Source organism: Nuphar pumila, chromosome 12 (assembly GCF_984573655.1).
Source record: "Nuphar pumila chromosome 12, dmNupPumi1.hap1.1, whole genome shotgun sequence".
Lineage (NCBI taxonomy): Eukaryota > Viridiplantae > Streptophyta > Magnoliopsida > Nymphaeales > Nymphaeaceae > Nuphar > Nuphar pumila.
Window position 1 is genome coordinate 5,933,963 of NC_143260.1, and position 23,538 is coordinate 5,957,500.

A 23,538-nucleotide genomic window follows, 5' to 3' on the forward strand; every position below is an offset into this window, starting at 1 on the left:
AAATTCCCAACACAAGGTGACATGCACTCATTGCTCCTACCAGACAACCGAGCCCCCGTTAGTACCTAATGCCTAGTTTTAGTCTTGCGGCTATGAATTTTGAACTCATAACGTCCCCCATCAACTTGGTGACATTGGTGAGTTGCCCATACTACATGAACATAATCAATTTATTCATATAACGGCAACTAAACTTTATTTTTTGATATTTACCCGAAGAAATCGCTCACAGGATCAGAGACCTAACCGCCCTGGCTCTGCCTGCCACACTTACGGTCGCCGGCAGCGTAAAACTCCGTGGGCTTACCCTCAGCCTTTTTGAATTCATCTACCTTGACGACTCTATCTCACATAACAAATACCCATCGATAGACAAAAATCTTGCTGTGCTCTTCTTGCATTTTTAATACCGAATAAGATGAACATGTCGTGTATAACCTCCAGCATACCATGGCGTCCCATCCTTATATATAATAAGCAAGGTTTTAAGAGCTTCAAAAAATCAATGATCTAAAATGCACCAAAACTTGATCTAAATGTACAGTGTATAATAAATGTAACAGTACCGAAACATTTGTGAAGTTAGATTGATTCGATAAAGCTCACACCCATGACTTTCTATTAGAAAAATGGGGCAATGGAATGCACTGAATATAATTTGACAACAAAGCTTGCACGCACACATACATACACGAGCATGTTGAACAGATTTACGGGTCAAATACAGTTATGTTGGATGATTATATTGAACTTAGCATCCAAGCAGTCATGAAATGTTTGTTTAGCTTTTTTTTTTTGAAAGGAAAGCTAGAGTTAGGCAGACCCCCACCAGTTGCACAACATACCATTGGGTTTTTAACTTGCAACGTCCCAACACATGGTGACGTGCACTAACAGCTCCTACCAAACAAGCGCAGCCCCGTTGGTATGTTTGCCTGTTTATCTTTTCAAAAACAAGATTACCCTCAAATTTACTGCAAATGAGATCATCCACATAGCTAACGTTAAGCATGCCAATAAATCAATTTTGGGACAGATTATATCTGATGATAATCAGATTTAGTAAAGCAGGTATCATCTAGTTAATAATTAGGCTTATTCAGCTTTGCATCAAAATCTGAACCAAATCCGAATCTGATGGATAATCCAGCCAAATTACATTTAAAACATGTCCAACTAGCTAATCAAATCTAGATTGGATATTGTTACCTTTTTCATCCAACTTTGAGTTCTAATTTCAATCCTATTATGCAACACCCGATTAGATCAAATTCAATAATACCTAAATTTGAACCAAGCCAAACCCATTTATATTAATAGCTAACGCGCAATGCCTGCACTGGAATCAGAGTGCTAGTCTTACTCTGCCATACTTACGGTCACCATCCCAATAGCATAAAATTCCATAGGCACTCCTAGGGGTGCACAACGAGCCGAGCTGACTTAAGCACGGCTTGTTTAAGCTTGACTCAAGTTCATTCGTGAAAGTAAATGAGCCAAGCTTGAACACAAGTCCAGGCTTGGTCTACATAAATGAGAGTTGAGCTTCATCAAATCTCATAACTCAATTAAGCTCGAAAAGTTCAACTAAACTGGTGTAGATAGTATGAATAAGCTTCCCTAATGGTAGGGTGTTAGGCTCCTTCTCAAAAGGCAGTGGGATCAAATCCCCCACCTTTAATGTTTTTCACATTTTACAATAATGTAGCATTTTTTAATGTGTAATTATTTTTTGAGTCATTATAAGCAAGATAGTCAGTCTAGCCTAATGGCGAGGCTCTTGTCCACTTATTGAAGATGTGGGGATTCAAACAGCCCAAGCTCGGCTCAAACTCGGTTGGTGTGCACCTCTAGGGGTTAGGGTTACCTTCACCCTCAAAAAAAGTTCAAATTTGTCTTGTAGAAGGGGGTATCTGCATAAAAAAATCGAACTTGAGATAGGAGCAATGTCTTGCCTTCATATGCACATATTTATCATCGGTGTTCCCATTATATGCAGCAGTACTGATGGCAGCCACCTATCTTGGCATTTCTTGAGATGGCTGCATAAAAAATGCCCTCTTTCTCATTCAGCAACATAGTACTTGGGTGGGACGTTTCACACTTTTACATGTCGCACTTATTTTCCACACCAAAGACAGCCATGCAATTATTATTTTCCAAGAAAAAAAATGTCTTGACCCAATTATTAGTCTCAAAATTAGGTGCTTACAGAGAACCCGTATTTGAGGTAGTTGCAAGGAATCGAAAGACGTAAAACTTTCAAGAGAAATGGATTTGGGAGGAGTCGTGGACTCCCGCTTTTGTTTGGAAGCATAAACAACTCCTCCAAAGATTGAGGCTTGCAACTACTCTTGATTTCTCACTATATTTGGGAACAGTAGCATGGTATTTGGGTTGGGCTAGTGCCTATAAATTAGGCCTAAGCTCAGCCCGTGTGTATATATATTTTATATATAATATAATAAGCCCAAGCCTTTGGTTGTTAACCTTTTAACTGCAATAATGAGATAAAATAGATAAATATATGATTTACTGAGATAAATAGAGTAAAAAATTTGAACCATAAAAAATTTAGGACCCCACCAAAATCCTTGTGATTCAAAGAGCTGTAAATACCTCCTATTTTTAATAGTAATTCAAATGTGTATTTTGGGGGAGTTGGAATCAGTAGATTCTCAGCGGAGAATCACACCTCCCTCCAACTCCCAAACGGCAGCCAAATCCTTAGCTTGAGTGCCACATCAGATAACTGTCACCAATTACATCCCAAATCCTCTGGTGCCGTGCTCCCAAACAGAGCCTAATTTTGATCCGATATCTCCTCCACCTTGGCTTTTATGCTAAGTCCAGCTGGAAGAATGACATTGTAGGGACTTATATTCAAAGGGAAGGACCGCATGATCCTGAAAAATTAAGCAGCTATGTCTGTTTCCACACAGGGAGGACATTGTTGTGAAAGAAATGATTTCACCCAGAAAATAATTGAACGTCAAAAATTCATTTGGTGCATTCATCACTCCCACCTTAATAAGAAACGGCACATCCTGTCCCATTCAACTTTTCAAAATATAGAACCTTACTAGCCAAATATCATTTGGGGGTTATCCTCTCTCTCTCGAGACACAGGCTAGTTGATGTGGTGAGAACAGGGGGTTCCAAATACATGACTTGGGCAGTATGGAACTCTGCTCATTAGCCAACTCAGACCGGTCTCCATAACAATTGCTCCCTTGTAGGAAAGCCTAATATTTCACAATATAGATAATCTGTTAAGCACAGGCAAGTAACAGCATGACATTCAAGAGTTCGCAGTCTACGAACTGCACACCAAGCATGGGAAGCATGTTTTTGAGATTGACAGTGGTGAACACAAGAATGCGTGGAATTGGCATTAGGAATGCAGATAGTATGGTCGAGGCTGTTGCTGTGTTTATGCTTCAAACCTTTTTGAAGAAGGCTGTAATGCTACCTTGCTTCACATCTTTCACATTGCTCTTAGATGTTTTCTTATTTCCAGCCTTACCTGGCACATGTGGAGGTGCAGCATTTACCGAAGATGGTGGCGCTTTTGCAGCTACCATAGGCCTGCATTCACCAGAAAAGCAATCAAACATACAGCAGAGAGAAGGCACACAAGCATCAACAAAAAGGTGCCACTCAGTTCGTGTTCACCTTGTCAAGACAGATGGGATAAGCCAACCAATCTACCAGCACATCAAAAGTGTATGTATCAAGGAAAAAGATAGAATGGACCAAAGCCTGAAGCCAACACCCTGATATCTATGAGTTACCCAAAGTATAACCGTGAACAACAAAGCCTGTTAGAAGATGTACAGTTCTTACTAACAGATTCTAACCAATTGAAAGGATCTCATCATTGGTCCAGAGGACTCATGTTTTTGAACCCCTGATGGGTTGCATATCTCTATTGATTTATATATAGTGATTGAGCATTTGAAAGCCATATTTATCTCACTAAACTAGGTATACAGATGGAGTTTTGATAGTCCTTAAGTCAAATTGAGCAGTAATGATTCAATCATTTAGTTGAACCATCGTTACCAGAATTGCCCCCTTAGTGGAGAGGCATGCTTCCTTAAGGGGGAGCGTGAGGAAAGTCAATTCCCCCTCTCTTTTTTTGGATTTATAACCCAAAGAAACTACACCCAGCACGAAGACCTGGTTGCGCAGGCTCAGCATGCCATACCTAAGGTCGTAGTGCCAGCAGTATAAAACTTCGAGGCTAGGATCCCTGCCCCCGGGGCCTATGCTACACGTTGGGTTACGCAAAGGAGCGATGCCCATGGGAATCGAACCTTGACTGCCCGTCAAGCAGCCAAGGCCCCACTCCACTACCCCTCATTTTGTTCAGGATTTTTATAGTAATATATATTATTTTTTGCTTCCCCCACTACCCCTCATTTCCTTTTTTGCTTCTCACACGCTTCACTATTGCGTCAAAAACGCATATCCGCCTCATGCTTCATGCTACTTTTTAACACTTGCTTACCCGCTTCCGCTTCACGCATTGCTTCCTGGTAACTATGAGTTGAAGTCCCCAGTTATTAAACCACACTTGATTGAGTTATTACATTCAATCACCTACTTTATCTGAACACATTTCAAATACCCACTGTTATAAATGACATTTTTGTGCTTGTTTATAAAACAATTCAGCTATGTTATCTCGTGGCATTTTGTTGAATAAATCAACAATGAAGGCATTTTAGTCACTTTATACAACAAAGGTCAACCTAATGATTTTAGGACCAAGCATGCTGTTGAAAGATAAGCTACGAAACAGGCAGCCAAGTGTAATTAATGAAATGTTATGCAGCTTTCTGTATATTGCTCTTAAAAATACCACCCACCAACTTTAAACAACCCAAACCACGTAAATAGTTATGGAGTTGAAACAAATCCCATCTTCAACTGACTCTGGCAAAAGTCAGGTCAGGCTACCAGAGTCTACATTATAGAAGGTTTGCAAATTATTTGCAACAATGTTCAAGAGGCAAAAAAAGAAAAATAAACCAATATCACATCTGATTGAAGCATACCTGCTCTCAGTGCTTTTCTTCACACCATCACTTTCATCTTTGGTATCCTTGGTGGTCATCGCAGATTCAGTAACATTCTTGCTTTCCTCCCCATTTTCTCCTTCCCATACAACTTCGGTCACTGAAAATCAAGCCCATAAGATCAGGAGAAAGCATTTCAAAAATAAAATAGTCAAGTCATGCACCACAGAATTTTTGCTAAACATATAATCAATACTTTCCAATCGACTTTGTAAAAGCTACAAATTAACAAACGCAATAAAACACAGCCAAGTACCTTCTCTTCCTCGATCATCAATTTGTGTCTTGAGAACTTTTCTTCTTCTGGGTAGAACAGCAGCAGAATCAGTTGTCTTCTCATCATGATCTTTATTTGATGCTTCAGGAATTAGAGCCTGGACAGACTCAGAGGAAGATATTCCAGACTTGCTTGTGTTGGGGGCTTTTGTAGTATCCTTCAAGGACAGACCATTATCACTAGAAATGGCTTTGTGCGTGTCCACATTGGGCTCATCAAAATCCATTTCCTTTTTTTTCAGAGTCAAGCCACTGTTAGTGCATTCAGATCCAATGATTGCACAGCTTTTAGGAGGCTCTGGTGAAGCAAGACTAATTACAGCTTCATCATCCTCTTCATCCGAGTAATCAAAAACCACCCTCCTCTTTCTATTGCCACTACCATTTGAGTCTCTTCTTCTATAGTCCTTCACATCATCATCACTGCTGACAGCATCTGCCTCTTCATGGGCACATATTTGAGAATCGGAACTCACTAAATGAAAACATGAAAAAGGAAATTAGCATTCAGAAAAACAAAATCTGCATTCATATCTTTAACCAACAAAAACATAACATAATGGAGAAGCCCAAAATTTTGAAAAACAAAATATAGCTTAAAGACGCTTTGGGAACCATGGTGTGGATTTCTTGCAGTCAAGAACAAAAAAGTAGTCCTTAACACAGTAACTCAATGACCACCTGTAGAGTTCGTAAAACAATTTCTCATAATTTCTGAAATTTGCAGACCCCACAGATTCTTCAAAATGTGTTAAAAACTTAAAATAGATTTTCTACCCCTTGTATAATTCTATTTCATCCTATCAACACAAAAAACAAATGCACCCTTAAGGCAATCAGAATGTCAGAAACACTAAACTATGCCACTTTGGGGGTTCACCCCTTGGGTTGCAACCTGAGAGCAGAACAAATATGTAAGATGTCACCCTATGCGTCAAAGAGTGCCATCTGTGGAGCTTTGGGACTCAGCTGCTGTTGGACCATACCAATGACTATACTCTGTTCTACTCTGAAAAACCAAGATAACTCAGAATTGCAGTTGCACATTCTGGCTTATACAACCATTTTCAATTTAAAATGTCTGAGAATCTGACAAGAGCTTGGGAATCTCTTGAATCTGCATGTTTCTAATAGGCAATGAAACTCTATAGATTTCCCAAGCTCCTATAAATGGATGTTCACATCTGGGTGAACATTGGTTCAACTTGCTCAGCATTCAACCCAACAATGGATCCCAGCCTTGTTGGATAGTGTAGGCCAAATCCTTAATCCAGTATGTAATTCATCAAAAATGGATTAGAATCATCACTTTGATCTTCATATGAAGGGATCTTGCACTTACAAATGGGTTCTGAAATATTCTTGGCAGCATCTGTGATGGAACTGCTGGTTTTAGGATTTGAAGATGCACGTCCCCACAAGTTTGCAAGTGATCCTCCAGTTCCTGATGAGCTCTTACCGTTCTGCTCTTTCTTTCTAAGAGCAGAAGCAACTGAGGCCTTTTCAGAATCAACACGAGGTTTAGGGATCTGAGCACCATTCTCATTGTGCGCTTTCTTTGTGTTGTTTGATGCCCCAAGAGAAGACTGTGGTCCTATTGATGGAAATGGTTTTGGTTCAGTTGGCTTCTTTAGTATGTTATTACTTGCAGGTGATACTGAGACCCCCACCCCACTCTTTGGCTCCACCGAAGCAACATGAGAAGGCTTCACATCAGCATTGTGCTTAACAAAAGAATTTGAAATTGCACCGTACCTGAAAGATGGTATTTGTAAGATCAAAGCTTATAGCTTGCTGTGCAGATTGCATAAATTCGTATGATTTCATAAAGCATAAAGAAAGACATGTATGCACAAAAAGGTACACACATTCAACCATAAAAATGGGCTTCTCTGCTGAAATCTACTTTAGGCCTTAAAATGAATTGAACGAAAAAAAATTATATCATACCTGTTGTCCCACAAACAGTTGTCAGCAGTCAAAGGTTGACCAAAAAGTTCTTCTGACTGTACATATTCAGCACTTAAAAGTGATGCAGGGTCTTTTGGAATGCAAGCTTGCACACTGTACACCTGAACCGAACCATCTGTAAATTCCTCTTGTGCTCCTGAATCATTTTCAGGTTACAAAAATAAGCAACCATCTGAAATCAACCAATTCCTGAAAACTATACACATCAAAAGGAACACATACTTGCAAACATTCTTCCCATTTACCGAAAAGTTGTAATGAAATAAGCGGAAGAAACCAAGAATGCTAAAGCATTCACTATGTCCCACACGGACAAATGCAACAAGCACAAGAGAGAAAATCCACTAAGGGATATACAAAGGGCCTTATAAAAAGGCTACACACATGAAAAATAATATCACTATTATTGAAGAGGAGCTCTCAAGAGCAATACCACATACATGGGGGGTTCCCCCTATTTATAAGAAGAGGAGACCAAAGGGGCTCCCAATAGAGTCGTTGGGAGCCCCCAACGGTCACATATGTGACCGTTGGGGGCCCCAACGACTCAATTGTGGGGCCCCTTTTCGGTATCCAAAAAATCCAAAAATAAAAATAAAAATAAAAATAAAAAATAGTGAAATACGAGAAACAAAATAAGTACCTCTATGGGGTACTTTGTGAAATTACCATAATACCCCTATCGGGTATTATGGTATTATTACATATGTTTTAACACCCCCCCTCAAACTTTACGGGGGAATGACCGAAAGTTTGCCAAGGAGGAACAAGAAGCGAGGAGCAGGCAGGGCTTTGGTGAAGAAATCAGCAAGTTGATATTCTGAAGTGACATATGGCAGTGTTACTATCCCACGAAGATATTCATCACGTACATAATGACAATCCATTTCAATATGTTTCGTCCTCTCATGGAAAGTGTGGTTGCTGGCAATGTAGATAGCACTTTTGTTGTCGCAACAAAGCTTCGAAGCCCCGGTAATTTCGACTCCCATATCTTGAAGAAGACTTCGAAGCCACACCAGCTCCATTGTAGTGGTTGCCATAGCCCTGTATTCTGCTTCAGTAGAAGACAATGAGACTTTCTGCTGTTTCTTGCACCTCCAAGCAATTAGCGAATCTCCTAGGAATACACAAAAGCCAGTAGTTGAGATTCGATCATTTGGGTTTCCTCCCCAGTCAGCATCAGTATAAGCTAGTAAATCTAAGGAAGAGATTGAGGATAGGAATAGCCCTTTAGTCAAAGTATTTTTAATATATCGAATGATCCGAAGCACAGCACTCATATGCACAGATGTAGGAGCATGCTGAAATTGGCTTGCAGAGTGCACAGCATGAGCAATATCGGGCCTGGTGATAGTCAGATAGGTGAGGGAGCCTATGAGTTGCCTGTAGGGCGTAGGATCGTCCAGCAGAACTCCATCCTCCAGTCGTAGTTTAGCATTGATAACCTCGGGAGTCTCCACCTTTTTATCATCTGAAATCCCAGACTTGGAACATATGTCTGCAGCAAGCTTCATCTATGACAGTATATACCCTCGAGGAGAGTATGCAACTTCTATGCCAAGAAAGTACCTGAGAAAACCCAGATCAGACATATCAAAATTATGTTTTAACATATTTTTAACTTTAAGAATACCGCTTTCATCATTGCCAGTGATGATCATATCATCAACATAAAGCAGAAGGATGATGATACTATTACCTGCATTTTTAACAAAAAGAGCAGTGTCAGTATAACATGAACGAAATCCCAATTGTAACATGATAGCACTAAATCTATCATACCAAGCCTTAGGGGCTTGTTTAAGACCATATAAGGCTTTTAATAACCGAAGGGTTTGACCTTGGTTAACACTGATTCCCGGCGGAGGATCCATATATACTTCTTCATTCAACTGACCATTAAGAAAGGCATTTTTAACATCTAATTGGAATATAGGCCATTTCTTAGATGATGCTACCGCAATTAAAGTTCTAACGCTTGTCATGCGAGCCACGGGAGCAAAAGTCTCCTCATAATCGATGCCATATTCTTGTGAGTATCCCTTAGCAACTAATCTAGCTTTATAGCGCTCTAGGGAACCATCACTTTTTGTTTTGACTTTGTAGACCCATCGACATCCTATAGCTTTCTTATTTGGAGGAAGGTGAACTATTTCCCAAGTTTTAGCTTTATTTAAAGCATCTAGTTCAACTTTCATTGCTTCAACCCAATGAGGTATACTTTTTGCTTGATTATAATGGGAGGGTTCATAGTAAGAATGCAAGGCTATTAGACAAGCTCTATATTTAGGTGAAAGAGTTTCATATGAGACAAACCTATTAGGTGGAATTGATTCTCTAGAAGAACGCCTAAGGGAGGTTTCTTCTAGGGGTTCATTAAGCCGCAAGAATTTTTCTAAAGCACTAATAGGTTGGGCTTCCTCACGCCGAGTGTATACTTGGAGATTGTCACCATTAGTTGGTGATACATCATCATCATGAGAATCATGAGTATTTTCTAAAATTTCCGGATGACTCAAAGAGTCATCATTTGAATCTTCTAAAAGATCATTGATAAACATATAATCAATTTCATTTGATTTTTCCAATATGTCAAATCCATTTTCATCTTCTAAAAAGGTTACATCTTTGGAGACAAATAACTTATTGTTTTTATGATCAAAGCATCTATAGCCTTTTTGATTTTCACCATATCCTAAAAAAACACATTCTATTGCTTTAGGTGACAATTTATCTCTTTTATGTAAAAGAACAAAGCATTTACACCCAAAAATCCGAAGACGATTGTAGTCGGGTGTCATATTAAAAAGTTTTTCATAAGGAGAGATATTATTCAATTTTGAAGATGGCATCCTATTGATTAAATAGGTGGAGGTTAACACGGCTTCGGCCCAAAATTTTTTAGGAATATTTTTAGAAATGAGTAAGGATCTAGTGGTTTCCAAAATATGCCTATGTTTTCTTTCCGCTAGACCGTTTTGTTGAGGAGTTCTTGGGCAAGATTTTTGATGACAAATGCCATGTTGTTTTAGATATGCTTGAAAATCATTTGATAAGTATTCTCCACCCGAATCGGATCTAAGAATGGATATTTGACTTTGAAATTGATTTTGAATTTTTGCATGGAATTCTTTAAAGAAGTTAAAGACTTCCGATTTAAAGTTAAGAAAATAAATCCATACATATCTAGTATAATCATCAATAAAAGTAACATAATATGAATAACCACCTTTAGATAGAACCGGAGATGGCCCCCAAACATCGGAATGCACCAATTCAAAAGGTCTTGTTGTCACAAAGGATCTAATAGGAAAAGGAGTAGACTTCATTTTGCCAAAAATGCAATCTTTGCAATTGATATCTTTTTCTTTACAAAACTTGTGTCCAAAAGGAAAAAGATACATTTTAAAGTAACTTGGATGTCCAAGCCTTTTATGCCAAGTTTCAATATTTTTGTCTTGGACATAAGTACAAAATGAGGTATTTGGAAGCATTAAATTATCCATAAAATAAAGGTCTCCCTTCCTATGGCCTTGCCCAATCCGCTTCCCGGACCGGAGATCCTGCACAAAGCACCCTTGGGATGAGAAAGATATTTCACATCCATGGTCGGCTATTTGAGAAACGGAAAAGAGGTTAAGGTTTAATTTTGGAACTATTCTAACTTTTGGAACAAGGAAATTTTGAACATTTTTAGAATCAAGAGTTCCAACACCATTTATTTTGAGAAAAGTTCCATCGGCCGTAGAGACACAAGACATTTTTGAATTGGTGTGCACATTGGTTAATGCATTTTCATGAGGGGTCATGTGAAAAGAAGCTCCGGAATCTAAAATCCAAGAGTACGTACCAGGAGGTGATGATGAGGCAATGGCGGCACCGGAGGTGGAAGAAGTGACCTTTAAGATTTGTTGAAGAGCCAAGGAGATTTGTCCAAGAGTGTCTTTGAGATCCCCGTTTTTGCCGTCATCTTCTTTGGTGGTGGATTCTTCAACGGAAGCCACCTTTGGCTTGAATGCCCCATTTAGCTTTGGGCAAATGGGTTTAATATGTCCCGGCTCATAACAATGGTGACATATAATCATTTTTCTTCCACCACTCCCTTGCTTACCAAAATGAGGTGGTTTGTATGTTTTAACATGATTGCCGGGTTTAGATACGGCAAGAACTTCCTCTATGCTTTTACCCATGCTATGCCTAGTCTCTTCTTGAGTAATCTCGGCAATAGCTTCTTCTAAGGGAGGAAACGTGGATCTATGGAGAAGTGAGGATCTCACTTGTTCAAATTCGGGACGAAGCCCAAATAAAAATTGAAACAATCTATCTTGTTCCATTTGTTTTTGTCTTAGAACCACATCCTCCATAGATACCCATTTAGGCTCTAAAAGAGCCAATTCATCCCACAAAGGATTTAGAGCACTATAGTAATCTTGTATGCTCATGTCGCCTTGTTTTGTGGTTCTTACTTTTTCTTGCAAGAAATAAGCTCTTGCAAGATCCTTTTGGGTAAACATACCCTTCATAAAAAACCAAGCTTCATTTGCCCGGCGGAATTTTGCAATATTTGCACATACCTTAAGTTCGACATTATTCATAAACCATGCAAGGATTTTTGCATGGTTGCTCTCCCAATCTTCCATTTGATGATTATAATCTTCAATGGCCTTGAGACGAGCATCGCCTTCAAGTGCTTTCTCTTGATCTCCTTCCATCTTTGTGAGCTTAAGTTGGGGTTCCGGAACGGTTCCCATTACATAACCCCAAAGCTTCTTGACTTTGAGATTATTCTCCATTGCGGATGCCCACATCATGTAATTTTTTCCATTGAGTTTGAATGATAGATCGATCTTGACTTCCATTACTACACAAGGAAGATGTGAGAAAGAAAGGAAGTAGAGAGAGACAAGATTTTACCTTTAGAAGATCTTATGGCTCTGATACCATGTAATGAAATAAGCGGAAGAAACCAAGAATGCTAAAGCATTCACTATGTCCCACACGGACAAATGCAACAAGCACAAGAGAGAAAATCCACTAAGGGATATACAAAGGGCCTTATAAAAAGGCTACACACATGAAAAATAATATCACTATTATTGAAGAGGAGCTCTCAAGAGCAATACCACATACATGGGGGGTTCCCCCTATTTATAAGAAGAGGAGACCAAAGGGGCTCCCAATAGAGTCGTTGGGAGCCCCCAACGGTCACATATGTGACCGTTGGGGGCCCCAACGACTCCATTGTGGGGCCCCTTTTCGGTATCCAAAAAATCCAAAAATAAAAATAAAAAATAGTGAAATACGAGAAACAAAATAAGTACCCCTATGGGGTACTTTGTGAAATGACCATAATACCCCTATCGGGTATTATGGTATTATTACATATGTTTTAACAAAAGTGTCCCATCATCATGGTGCCAGGCTCTAAGAAAAGGATAATAGGTAATGTCTTATGTCATTAATTTGATTGTTGCAGATTTGAAAATGTGAGTCCAACATCATGCAATCCCCTCAACCCCTGAAAGATCTATGTTCCTCTTTTCTTTTATTTTGGTGGAGGGTGACGTTAAGAATTAGAAGTGTGGTGTATCACATGCTCAAGGCTAATTCCTGCATCTGTGTGTGTTATACCCCGTCTATCAATCTGATGACGTATTCAATTTTCAGAATATCTTCTCAAAAATAAGATATCCCCATCAAAACAACATTTAGGAACCATGTATTGCTGAGCTGAAATCTATAAAAATTAAAAATAAAGAAAAAAAAACTTAAAATAATGTGTCTAACATAATACATGATATAATCCCAAAAGTTTTCTTCCAGCTTCAGATACATATCCTACAATGATAAAATAAAATTAGTTCTATTGGCATCAATTCTAAAAAACTTAACAGTTCTGTAAGAGTCATTATAAGATCATCCAAATTAGCTCAAAGGTCAACTTCCCTAAATTTGCACATCTGGCTGTTACTGCTCTTGCCTTTTATCCACAAGACTTATCTGAATGTTTAATAAAACATTATTCTGCTTCACCAACTCCATTAACAGGTTCTCTCAAAATATCCATGGGTAGGCCCAGCAATCAACCTGAACCGATGATCAGGCAGGAGAAGTACCATTCAACATATTCACAATCAGCTAAAATATGAGGATCATGCGGTACTGCTATGAAATCAACTCTATGATATACTAAAAGAAAGAAGCAGATTATTTGTGTGTGCTAGCAATCTTAACTGACAGAAGTTTCTCCATGCATGAGTCACCAGTATAAGCAATAACTTCTCCCATGTTAACTGATAGAATATATGATATTTTATGTACCAGAAAAATATACTCCAGCCAATCTTACCAGCAAGTTTGTCCCCCGGGGAAAGTATTACAGAATAACTTTGAGGTTTGTTCTTCAACCACCCAGAGAGTGCATATATCACCTCCAACTCACCACCATGAAGCTCAACAAACTCCTTAAGCACCCTAAATATGTTGATAGAATTGTGGTTCAGATTGTAAGTAAAGAAAAATAAATGTATATTCAGGTAACTAACTAAAACATCAGAACATAGTCTACCTCTTAGCATCGTTGGATGATAAAGAGAAATTGCGACTGAGCCACTTGTACGACACCTGAAAGCAATTTCATACATCAGAAGTCGCAACATCCTTTAGCAGAATTACTGATATTAGTTTACAAGCTTCAAAAGGAAAAATAGCACAAATCAACTTGAGGAAGGATCATTGAGAAGGCAAAATTCACTCTTATATCTAATATGAGACAAGGGATACCAGACATAAGATCAGCAAAGCTATAAAGAAAAGGGGGGAAAGGCACTTCAATCAGATCATTCATCCAGAATAGTTGACAAAAGCTGCAGACTCAGTGACAAAGAAAAACAAACAAACAAATATTTCATAAACTGTGAACCAGAATATATATGCAAAGTTGATAGAGACATAGTTGAACACCACAGCTAGCAGATCCTCTAATGTGATGACATGATGTATTCAAGTTTGCTTCAACAAAAACTGCAAAACAAGCTTTTAGAAATTTCAAAGACACCATACTAACGTCCAATGTATAAAACATGAATTACATTAATCTAGGATGATATAGAAAGCCAGCTTCTTAATCACCTCCTTCTGCTGTGCTACATTTAATGGATGTATGATACTATCATGCTTTGGACACATCTGGGCAAGTGGAGTTCCAAGCATTATCCCACAATCTATGTAACATGGTACTTCTACCAGCACCTCATACCCATGTCGTACTCGCATTGGTACTTCCGTATTTGAGTATGGTCAACTGAGTTTTAGACTTGGCTCATTATATCCATTTCATGATCCAATCAACATGTAGATAACACTTAGGGTCAAAAGAGTTCAATGTAACTATATACTTTTTTATTATTAATTGCTAGTTAATTATATATCTTTAACATGTTTTGGACTTTTAGATCGTATTCACAACCTACAACTCCATCTGCAGACCATTTTGTAAAATATAGTATAGTTGTGCATTTTTTATGTGTTATAATATATATATATATATATATCAGAGCCGTACCTGTGTTTTATGGGGCCTGAGGCGGAGGGAAAAAATGGGCCCCCTATTAATAGTAGGAGTTCGGGGGCAGCGCCTCCCAATTTTTTTTAAAGAATCAAAATAACAATAAAATTTGCATTCACATTAAACAAATATAATATTCCAAATATTTTATATTATATTAAATAAAAATGTATAAAATATTTATATAAACTAGCTCAACAATACTCATTGGCCTTAAAAATGGGCCCCTAAATTTTTTTTGGGCCCAGGGGCCCTGAGGCCCAAGCCTCATTGGCCTCTTTACAGGTCCGGCTCTGATATATATATATATATATATATATATATTGGAAGTAGGTGCTTACCGCGAGCGAACGGGGGTTTTCAGAGTGTTTGTAACAAATCTGACCTTGCAGATGTGTTTGGCATAGGCAATTTACTAGAAAACTACACTTGGATCATGTTCTTTCGATAAAAAAACGTGAATTTTGATGATTGAATATTTATGAAAATTATAGACCATCAATTTTTAAGCCTTAGAGAAACTTACCCATGTGTTGGAATCCGACGATCCAAGAGTCCATTCCTATAAAAGCAAACATGTAGTCATATCTGAGAAAAACACGAAAACAATCTCTCTCTCTCTCTCTCTCTCTCTCTATATATATATATATATATATATATATATATATATATATTATCATTGATCGGGGTCAATGCAGGGGAAATGAATGCATTCCCTACTATAAGTTAAATAAATGGAAGTAGAATAGAAGGCAGAAGCTGCGGGTTAGAGCCCCATTAGTCCTGTGGTGTCCTGGGATCCTATGAATCAATACTGAACGTGAAAAGCAGATGAATAATCATCTGTTTCTGGGAAATTTTGAAGGATTTCTTGGGAATGAACCCCCTGAATTGAGAGCCGCTTGGCATTCCAACCCAGTTCCAACAATGTGAAAATAAGAAAGAGTTGTTATCGTTTGTTCCAAAATGGATCCAATTGAAAGGGAAAAGCAATGATCCAAGTTTGAATGATTTCAAAATCAAAATAATCCAACATTAATAACCACGTACTTATGTGACCTAGTCCACAATCATAGGTAAGTGAGAGCATCCAAGCACCCCTTAGAGGCATGTATCTATAGTGTAAAACACCTCCATGACAAACAAAAATGATGTGCACCAAGGACCTATTTCCCCATGAGAAGGTTAGGAAATGAATACCGCGGTACAGTGGAACCTGGTCTCTGTTTCCCAGATAGCAAAAGTGACCTAAAACAATCAGGTAACAGAGTACCACTTCTCCCTATTTCCCTCATAGAATGAAACAGAAACAGAGTGGATCTAATAATATAAATAAATGCTGAAGTTTTATATGAGGGCAACAAACTAGCAACACTTATTTACTGATATTCGTACTATTGTCGTAAATTCTTCTGATATTCGTACGACTTCTAGATGAGAATTTACTGGAATCTCACAACACTTATTTCTAGACTACGAGAGCTACATTTGTTCAATTACTGATTTATTAATTTCACCAACAAAAGGGGCGAATTCAATCCCAGTTTCCTTCCAATCCCATAAAAGAAACCATTAATGAAACAAAGATACAAACTATCACCTACCCCAATAGGAATCCCAAATCAGGAAACAACGATAAACATAAACTACAAAATCAACAAAACAAACAAAGATACAAACTATCGCCTCCCCACAAGAGGAAACCCGATTCAAAAACCAATGATAGACAAACATAAACTACAAAATCGACAAAACCAACTTAAGAACAGAGGCAAAATTATAGTTGGACCAACAAACAGGAAGAACTAGGACCTAATTTTCCTCCAAAACCACACCAAAATCATCAATAGTCCAAAATAAAGAACGCCCACAAGAAGAAACCAACATGAAAAAAATAACCGGGAACAGTTATGGGGGAATCAAAGAATACCACTTGAAGTTTGTCGCGAACAATAGATTGGATCTCGTCGAGGATGCTGGCGAAGTCGACGGCCCCCATCTTTAGATGGACGAAGCTCTCTCTCTCTCTCTCTTCTCTCTTTGCTGTTTTGGCGGAAAACCCTCCATTTATCGCTCCAGACGAATCTTGGGCATCGCCGTTTCCCGCCTTCCTGGTGGCAGAACCTGACTTGATCTTTCGGTGCTCATGGTGTTCACGCGTTGCGGACGAGTACAAGGGCAACAAATTTTTTTTATTTACACGGTGATACCGCCCCCGAGATCAAAACCTAATCGCGCTGACTCGGTGGGCAAAGTAAAAGTCGGTGGGCTTACCCCTTACAACCACAAAACCCACCTCTGTGGGTCAGCTTTGACTGCTTACGGCACCTGGAATCAAAGACTTGCCATGCTTAGGGGTAGGGGTGGCAAAACCTGACACGACCCGCCAACCCGCCTCTTAGGCGGGTTGGGGTTTGGAAAAAATGAACCCGTTTAATAAACGGGTCGACCCGCCTAACCCGTTTATTAAATGGGTCGGGTTCGTGTTAGGGGTATGCCAACCCCACTGACCCGTTTAATAAACGGGTTAGGCGGGTGGGTCAACCCGCCAACCCGTTTACCCGACCCAACCCATTTATTAAATGGGTTGGCGGGTCGTGTCGGGTTACCCGTTTATTAAACGGGTTGGGTTCGTGTTTGCCACAACCGACCCGTTTAATAAACGGGTCGGGTTCGGGTTGAGGTATGCTGACCCGTCAACCCGACACGATTGCCACCCCTACTTAGGGGTGGCAAAACCTGACATGACCTACCAACCCGCCTCTTAGGCGGGTTCGGGTTTGGCAAAAAATAACCGTTTAATAAATAGGTCGACCCGCCTAACCTGTTTATTAAACAGGTCGGGTTCGTGTTAGGGGTATGCCAACCGGGCTGACCCTTTTAATAAACGAGTTAGGCAGGTGGGTCAACCTGCCAACCCGACCCGCCAACCCGTTTACTCAACCCAACACGTTTATTAAGCGGGTTGGCGGGTCGTGTCAGTTACCCGTTTAATAAATGGGTCGGGTTTGGGTTGGGGTTGGGGTATGCTGACCCGCCAAACAGACAGGATTGCCACCCCTAGCCACGCTGCCAGCTATACCTACGGTCACTATTCCAACATATTTCACCTAAAAGATGTTGCCCACCAATGTTGTTAGAATCGATCTAATTCATTTTTATATTTTTTAAGTAGTTTTTTAGGTTTTTAAGAAACCGACTCACTTTGGAAGAGAGAAAAACTCTCAAAAAAAAGAAAGATTAGCTTGTGAGAGTTTTGATATGAGAAGTTTTACAAAAAAAAATTGCATGTTTGTGTAGCATGAGAAAAACAAAGTGAATGAAAAAAACGAGATAGGAGGAGGACCGCAGTGGTGATAGTAGTGGGTGGTGGTGGTGGTGGTGGGGAGTGTACGTAACATTCTTCCACCCTTCCCCTCACCCACATTTAGGATTTTTTCCTATCAATAAGTTTATTTTTTTAAAAAACTAGCTTTACTAAAAAGTCTTACTCATTTGAAAGAGTAAAAAAAAAAATTGTATGAATTTTTCATTTTTCATCACTTTTTCTACTTCTTTCTCAAATGTGCTCTTAGTGAACTGATTTTTACAACTTTGGTGTCCACACTAGGGCTCGAACTCAAAGTAGAAAGAGAACTCCTTATCCATGATCTGTAGACCATGTGAATGACTCCTTAAGATCATATCACAAAAGTTTAGAATTAAAAACAAAACAAAACAATTCCATGGTGAAAATTTTTGTTTTTTTCTTTTGTTTTCTAGAATTTTCATTGATAAACACAAATAAATTAACATGTGTACCATTAAAAATACGTTATCATATAAAAATAGCCCTTCTCATAAGCATTAGTTGAAAAGAGTTTTTTTTTTGTAAAGGCAAGTCGGGGTTAGGCAGACCCCTACCAGTTATACAACTATACCATTGGGTTTTGAACCTATAATGTAACATCCCAAAATCTTAATCCAAAATTTTAGTTAAAAATTGATTTGTTTTAAACTTTAAATAACAAAAAATAATATTTTTCATGTAAAGGTTAAACGACTTTGGAGCGGGATACAGGTGTGAAGAAAATCATTTATGAAAAGTCAAACCCTTTATATATCATTCATAAATATATTAAAACAAATGAAAAATGACAGAATTATAATTAAACATGTACTTACCATCAAAATCGATACTATAAATAAAATCTTAAGTTTAGCCATCTTGTCGCTGTTCCCACCATCCATTATTCGACGGATCATTCTTCATATGTATTTTGTATAATATCAAACTTGTGAAAGCTTAATAGATATACACCAATTTAAAGATAATTAAAACCTTGACTGCCTGTCTAGCAGCCACTACGCCACCCCCCTTGGGGCAAAAGTTAAAACCGATGCATCTAAACAAGTTTGACAGCAACCTTGTGGGTCACACAGACAATATGTTTTGATATTGATCGTGATTGCAATTACATAAAAGGATACGGGCAAGCAATAGATCCTCTGGCTTAATTTCCACGTTACAACTCAAAGGCCACAATGATGAGTTATTTGAGATCAATTTCCACCGCCCCCCAAACTTTTCATTACAATTAATTTACCCGCTATACATTTTACAAATTTTTAAAATATATCCCAAATTTAAGGCTTAAAACAAAGACCCCCCTCATTTCCTTATCACCTTATTCTGATCATGGATAAAAGTATATTGTGGTGGAAAATGTATCTTCGGATTTTTCTCACATGCTCAATTTTACTATTTTTTTTTTTTGGTTTTTCCTTTAAAACGTGACAAGTGTTCATTGATGTCCAGGGTTGAAGATTGCTAGAGAGAAAGACAAGTTTATTATTTATTGATTAAGTTTATTATTTGAGACCAAGGAATCAGGCCAAGGATGGGTTTTATTTATTTATCTTTAATAGTGAAGGAAAACTCTCACCAAGAACTGGGACACTTAATGGACATGTATCCTAAGAACTAAAACTCTCAGTAGAGGTCACAACTACCAAACCTTAGACACTCTAACCGTGATAAAGCAACAACTCCCATACACCAGTGGGATTTGATCCTAGGCCTTCAGCTTTACACAGCTGAACACATGGGTAAGCACTGCGCTGGTCATGTTAAAGGTTGAAACTAAAATGCTTTTTTTTAGAGGAGAAACTAAAATGTTTAGTTACTTTTTTTGTCTTTCTTTAAAACACTTTTTTTTAGCAATGTATTGCCGTACCATGTCAAGTGACCCAGCCAAGGAGGCCAAGCCCTTGTGAGTAGGGGTGTCAATGGGTTGAGTTTGGTTAGGAACCTGGCCCCAGTTTTTGGTTATGGTATCGAATCTGGACCCGGGTCTAATCAGACCCACCATAAGATAAATCATACCCAAACCCAATAAGAACTACATGAACCAGACCCGGTAAAATAATATTTTTTATCACTTTTACATAAAAAATTTATAGATCTTAATCGGAACTTGGGTTGGGCCCGAGTATGGTATAACTATACCCGACTCTACTATTAATTAGACCTTCGGGTTCGGACCTGGCTCTTAATCTGGTCTTCTTATTTATCACCATACCCGAATTCTATAGGGTTTGCTAAGGTTCGGGTCCGAGTAAACCTGAACCGTTGACACCCCCCTGAGGCATTCTTTAGCTATTTTTTAAAAGAAACGAGTAATTTCAAAATATAAAAACTTTAATGAAAGTTGTATGATTATTTGTTTGTAAGGTATTTGAAAAATTACAAAATTTTGGTGGACATATTAATTATGACTAAAAGTTCTGGTGGGCCAATAAAGATCACACCTTTAACCCGAAAATTATCGTTAATTAACCAAGCCTAAATTTCAGCGGCTTGGTACTGTACGGCCGCGGCCACGAATGCGTTAAAACGGTGAGTGTAGACAACGTTCGAGAGCAGCTAGATCTCGCACAAATCTCTCTCTCTCTCTCTCTCTCTCTCCGATGATCGACTGAGACGAACACCAAGATTCAATGGAACCATCCACTGTACGCCAACACGATCTCAGGTCAATCTGATCCTTCTATCGAATTCCGACGTTCTCGCGTTAATTATCATCAGATAACGCGTTTGGTGGATTGAAGAACAAGGGTGTTTGTGATTCACTGTGGATTGATACCGGCTAGTTTTCTTATCGATTGCGATTGGTTGTTTATCCTTTACTTCGGTGAGATTTCGATTCACCACTTTGTTGCTTTTAGTTTTTTCTTGGGTTGGCTTCTCACCAATGAGAGGATGGGACTTGGTTTTCTTATGTGGGTAGGCCTAATACTGATTTTGGTGCAGATGGGTACCTCTGATTTGAGTTCGTTTTGACGTTTTCTTGTGGTGATTCGAGTTTTCTGTAGATATGAACCGAGTAATGACGTTTCTGCGTGATGGATTTCTTGGTTCATTTGGGATGCTTTGTAGAGTGTGATTTGTTCATTAGTTTGAATGTTTGATTAGTTTTCTTGATTGTTCACGCGGAACATAGAGTAGTTGTTTGTTGCTGTTTTAAAGAGAGGAGTGGTGACAATGGAAGAAGGTCGTCATGTAGATTTGGAGAAGGGTGAAGGGGGTGAAGATAAGGGAGTTGGGACGGATGCCAAAGTGCCGGTTCTCCGAAAGGAGCCTTCCTTCTCGAGGTGGTGCGGTGAAGTTGGGGTTGACGGCTCCGAAGTTTTGAACAATCATTCCAAGAAAGTCGGGGAGGATGGTGATTTTGAGCTGCCATTACTTCAGGTAGATGGGTCTGAAAATGGGGTTTTAGATAGAGATAGCAGGAATTCAGTTGAGATCGATCACTTGGAGAAGAGATCGAATAATTTCCGGCAGAGAAGTATCCATTTGAATGGTGATCATGTAGGAGATGATTCAGTGAGTGGAGGGAACACGGATTCACCGCGTAATCATGAAGATATTGCCGGAAACGGGAAGAAATTTTCTTCTTTTTATGTTGAAAATGAAAATGGCAGTAGGTCAGGAAGTCCACGCCTATGGGTTACACCTCCTAGAGAGAGGAGTACTGCGGATTTCAAGGTCGAGAACGGTGATTTAATAGGTTCAAGTGAATTGAGGCCGACAAATCAAAGCTGCATTTCTGCGGCGACAGTGATTAGAACATTGTTTCTAATACTTGTATGGTATACCTTCAGCACATGCTTGACAGTGTGAGTAAAGTGATATGCTCAATTTCCCATCTGGTCATGTTTCTCTTAAAAAGTTTCTTCAATGATACTATGAACTTAACATGGTTGTCTTTTGGGTAGGTATAATAAATTACTTCTGGGTGATCACTTGGGAAGGTTCCCAGCTCCCTTGCTGATGAATACAGTCCACTTTGCTATGCAAGCTGTTTTGTCAAAGGCCATTCTGTGGTTCTGGTCAGAAAGATTTGAACCAAGCGGAGCCATGTCTTGGAGGGACTACTTCATAAGGGGTAACAATACTATGCAAATTTTCCTTCTCTCAAGTATTTGATATTTGTTTTTTCTTTGGGAACTTGATACATACTAAAGAGGTATACATATGAATTTACTTTTTTTATTTCAAAATTGTAGATGTTTTTTTTTCTGACTGGGGAAACACCATTTTTTTTTGGCTCATTGGCAGGAATTCACATTTACCACCTTTTTTTTTGGATTCTCCTGCTTAAAACCCTTGGGATCCCATCCCCCACCCCAAACCTCTTTCTCATTAGGTAGGTCTCCCCTTCACTTCAGCACGAAAGCCATGGGTGCCCATCCCAGGGTTTGAACACAAGATGTCCAGGAAGCCGTGGACATTTGTGTCCATCCCTAGACAAGTGAGCCAGCCTGTGGTGGCAGATTCTTTTTTCTTTAGTGGCATCTTGTGGAAGAACTTCACATGGATAGATCTGAGAACTCTGTCACATGGATATGGCCTTAGATACAGGGATACAACTGTTTTTATGAAGTTTCTAACCAATATGACCAATATATAAGGGGATACAGAATGTGAGTCAAAGTGAAGTATCCGTGTGATATATGTTGAGACTAATTTGTTTTATGTTTTGAAAAGATATTTAAAATGAAACACATTTGCACTTTTGTTTGCCTGGAACCTTTTTGTGGTGTAGTTGTTACTAAATCTTAGTTGGCAGTGGCACATGTAGCAAAACATAGATCTTGTCTTGAATTCTGGAAGAATTCCTAGATATGCCTTGTGAAAACCCATATTCGGACTTACATTCCTAGAGAGGCCAACACTAAATGGGCTAGTTTCTATCTTTTGTACTACTAAATGTTGGAGATATTCAGGCATCGCCTTAGACCTTGGTATTTTTGTTTGGACATGTATCACATAGAATTATGGGTGCCTGAATTAGCAATGCTTCTATTCTTGCTTACATATTAAAATTTCTGTTAAACATACACTATTAGAGAAGTTGATTGATGGAAGTATTCTTCTGAGGCAACTATTGAATAACCTGGCAAGCTGAATTTGAATATGCAAGTCATTTTCTCACTTCCTATTCATTTTCTCTCATCTTCTTTTGAGAAACATTTATCAATTATATTATCTCTATGAATTAAGCATGTCGTGGTTGGCAAACTCGTGACTTGGATTTGGATCGCCTGACCCTTGACTCGCGAGTTAGTGGGTTGACTTGGTAACTCGGACAGGTT

At 38.8% G+C, this 23,538-nt stretch overlaps 2 protein-coding genes across 7 annotated transcripts in view; one reads left to right on the forward strand and one right to left on the reverse strand.

The window, feature by feature from the left end:
• Positions 1–3,219: 3,219 nt before the first annotated feature.
• LOC149819784 (uncharacterized) lies at positions 3,220–16,947 on the reverse strand. Of its 3 annotated transcripts, XM_089982937.1 has the most exons (9): positions 16,832–16,933; positions 15,428–15,463; positions 13,903–13,958; positions 13,684–13,808; positions 7,311–7,467; positions 6,703–7,115; positions 5,341–5,835; positions 5,064–5,184; positions 3,220–3,588 (listed from the first exon to the last, which is right to left on the reverse strand). In XM_089982937.1, the coding sequence occupies exons 1-9, from the start codon at positions 16,898–16,900 to the stop codon at positions 3,441–3,443; spliced, it is 1,620 nt and encodes a 539-aa protein (XP_089839063.1). In that variant the 5' UTR covers positions 16,901–16,933; the 3' UTR covers positions 3,220–3,440. The 3 variants fall into 3 exon arrangements, with proteins under 3 accessions (XP_089839063.1, XP_089839064.1, XP_089839065.1); XM_089982938.1 differs by lacking the exon at positions 15,428–15,463 and having other exon boundaries at positions 16,832–16,947; XM_089982939.1 differs by lacking the exon at positions 15,428–15,463 and having other exon boundaries at positions 16,835–16,919.
• Positions 16,948–20,721: 3,774 nt separating this feature from the next.
• The window catches only part of LOC149819785 (putative sugar phosphate/phosphate translocator At1g06470), a 26,670-nt gene continuing 23,853 nt past the window's right edge, over positions 20,722–23,538 (forward strand). For 2 of the 4 annotated variants that reach the window (XM_089983152.1, XM_089983155.1), the window contains exons 1-2: positions 20,722–22,059; positions 22,159–22,328. In XM_089983152.1, coding sequence (XP_089839278.1) covers positions 21,425–22,059; positions 22,159–22,328 — 805 coding nt within the window. In that variant the 5' untranslated portion in view covers positions 20,722–21,424. The remainder of the gene's footprint in view (positions 22,060–22,158; positions 22,329–23,538) is intronic. The other 2 variants (XM_089983153.1, XM_089983154.1) reach the window with 2 other exon arrangements.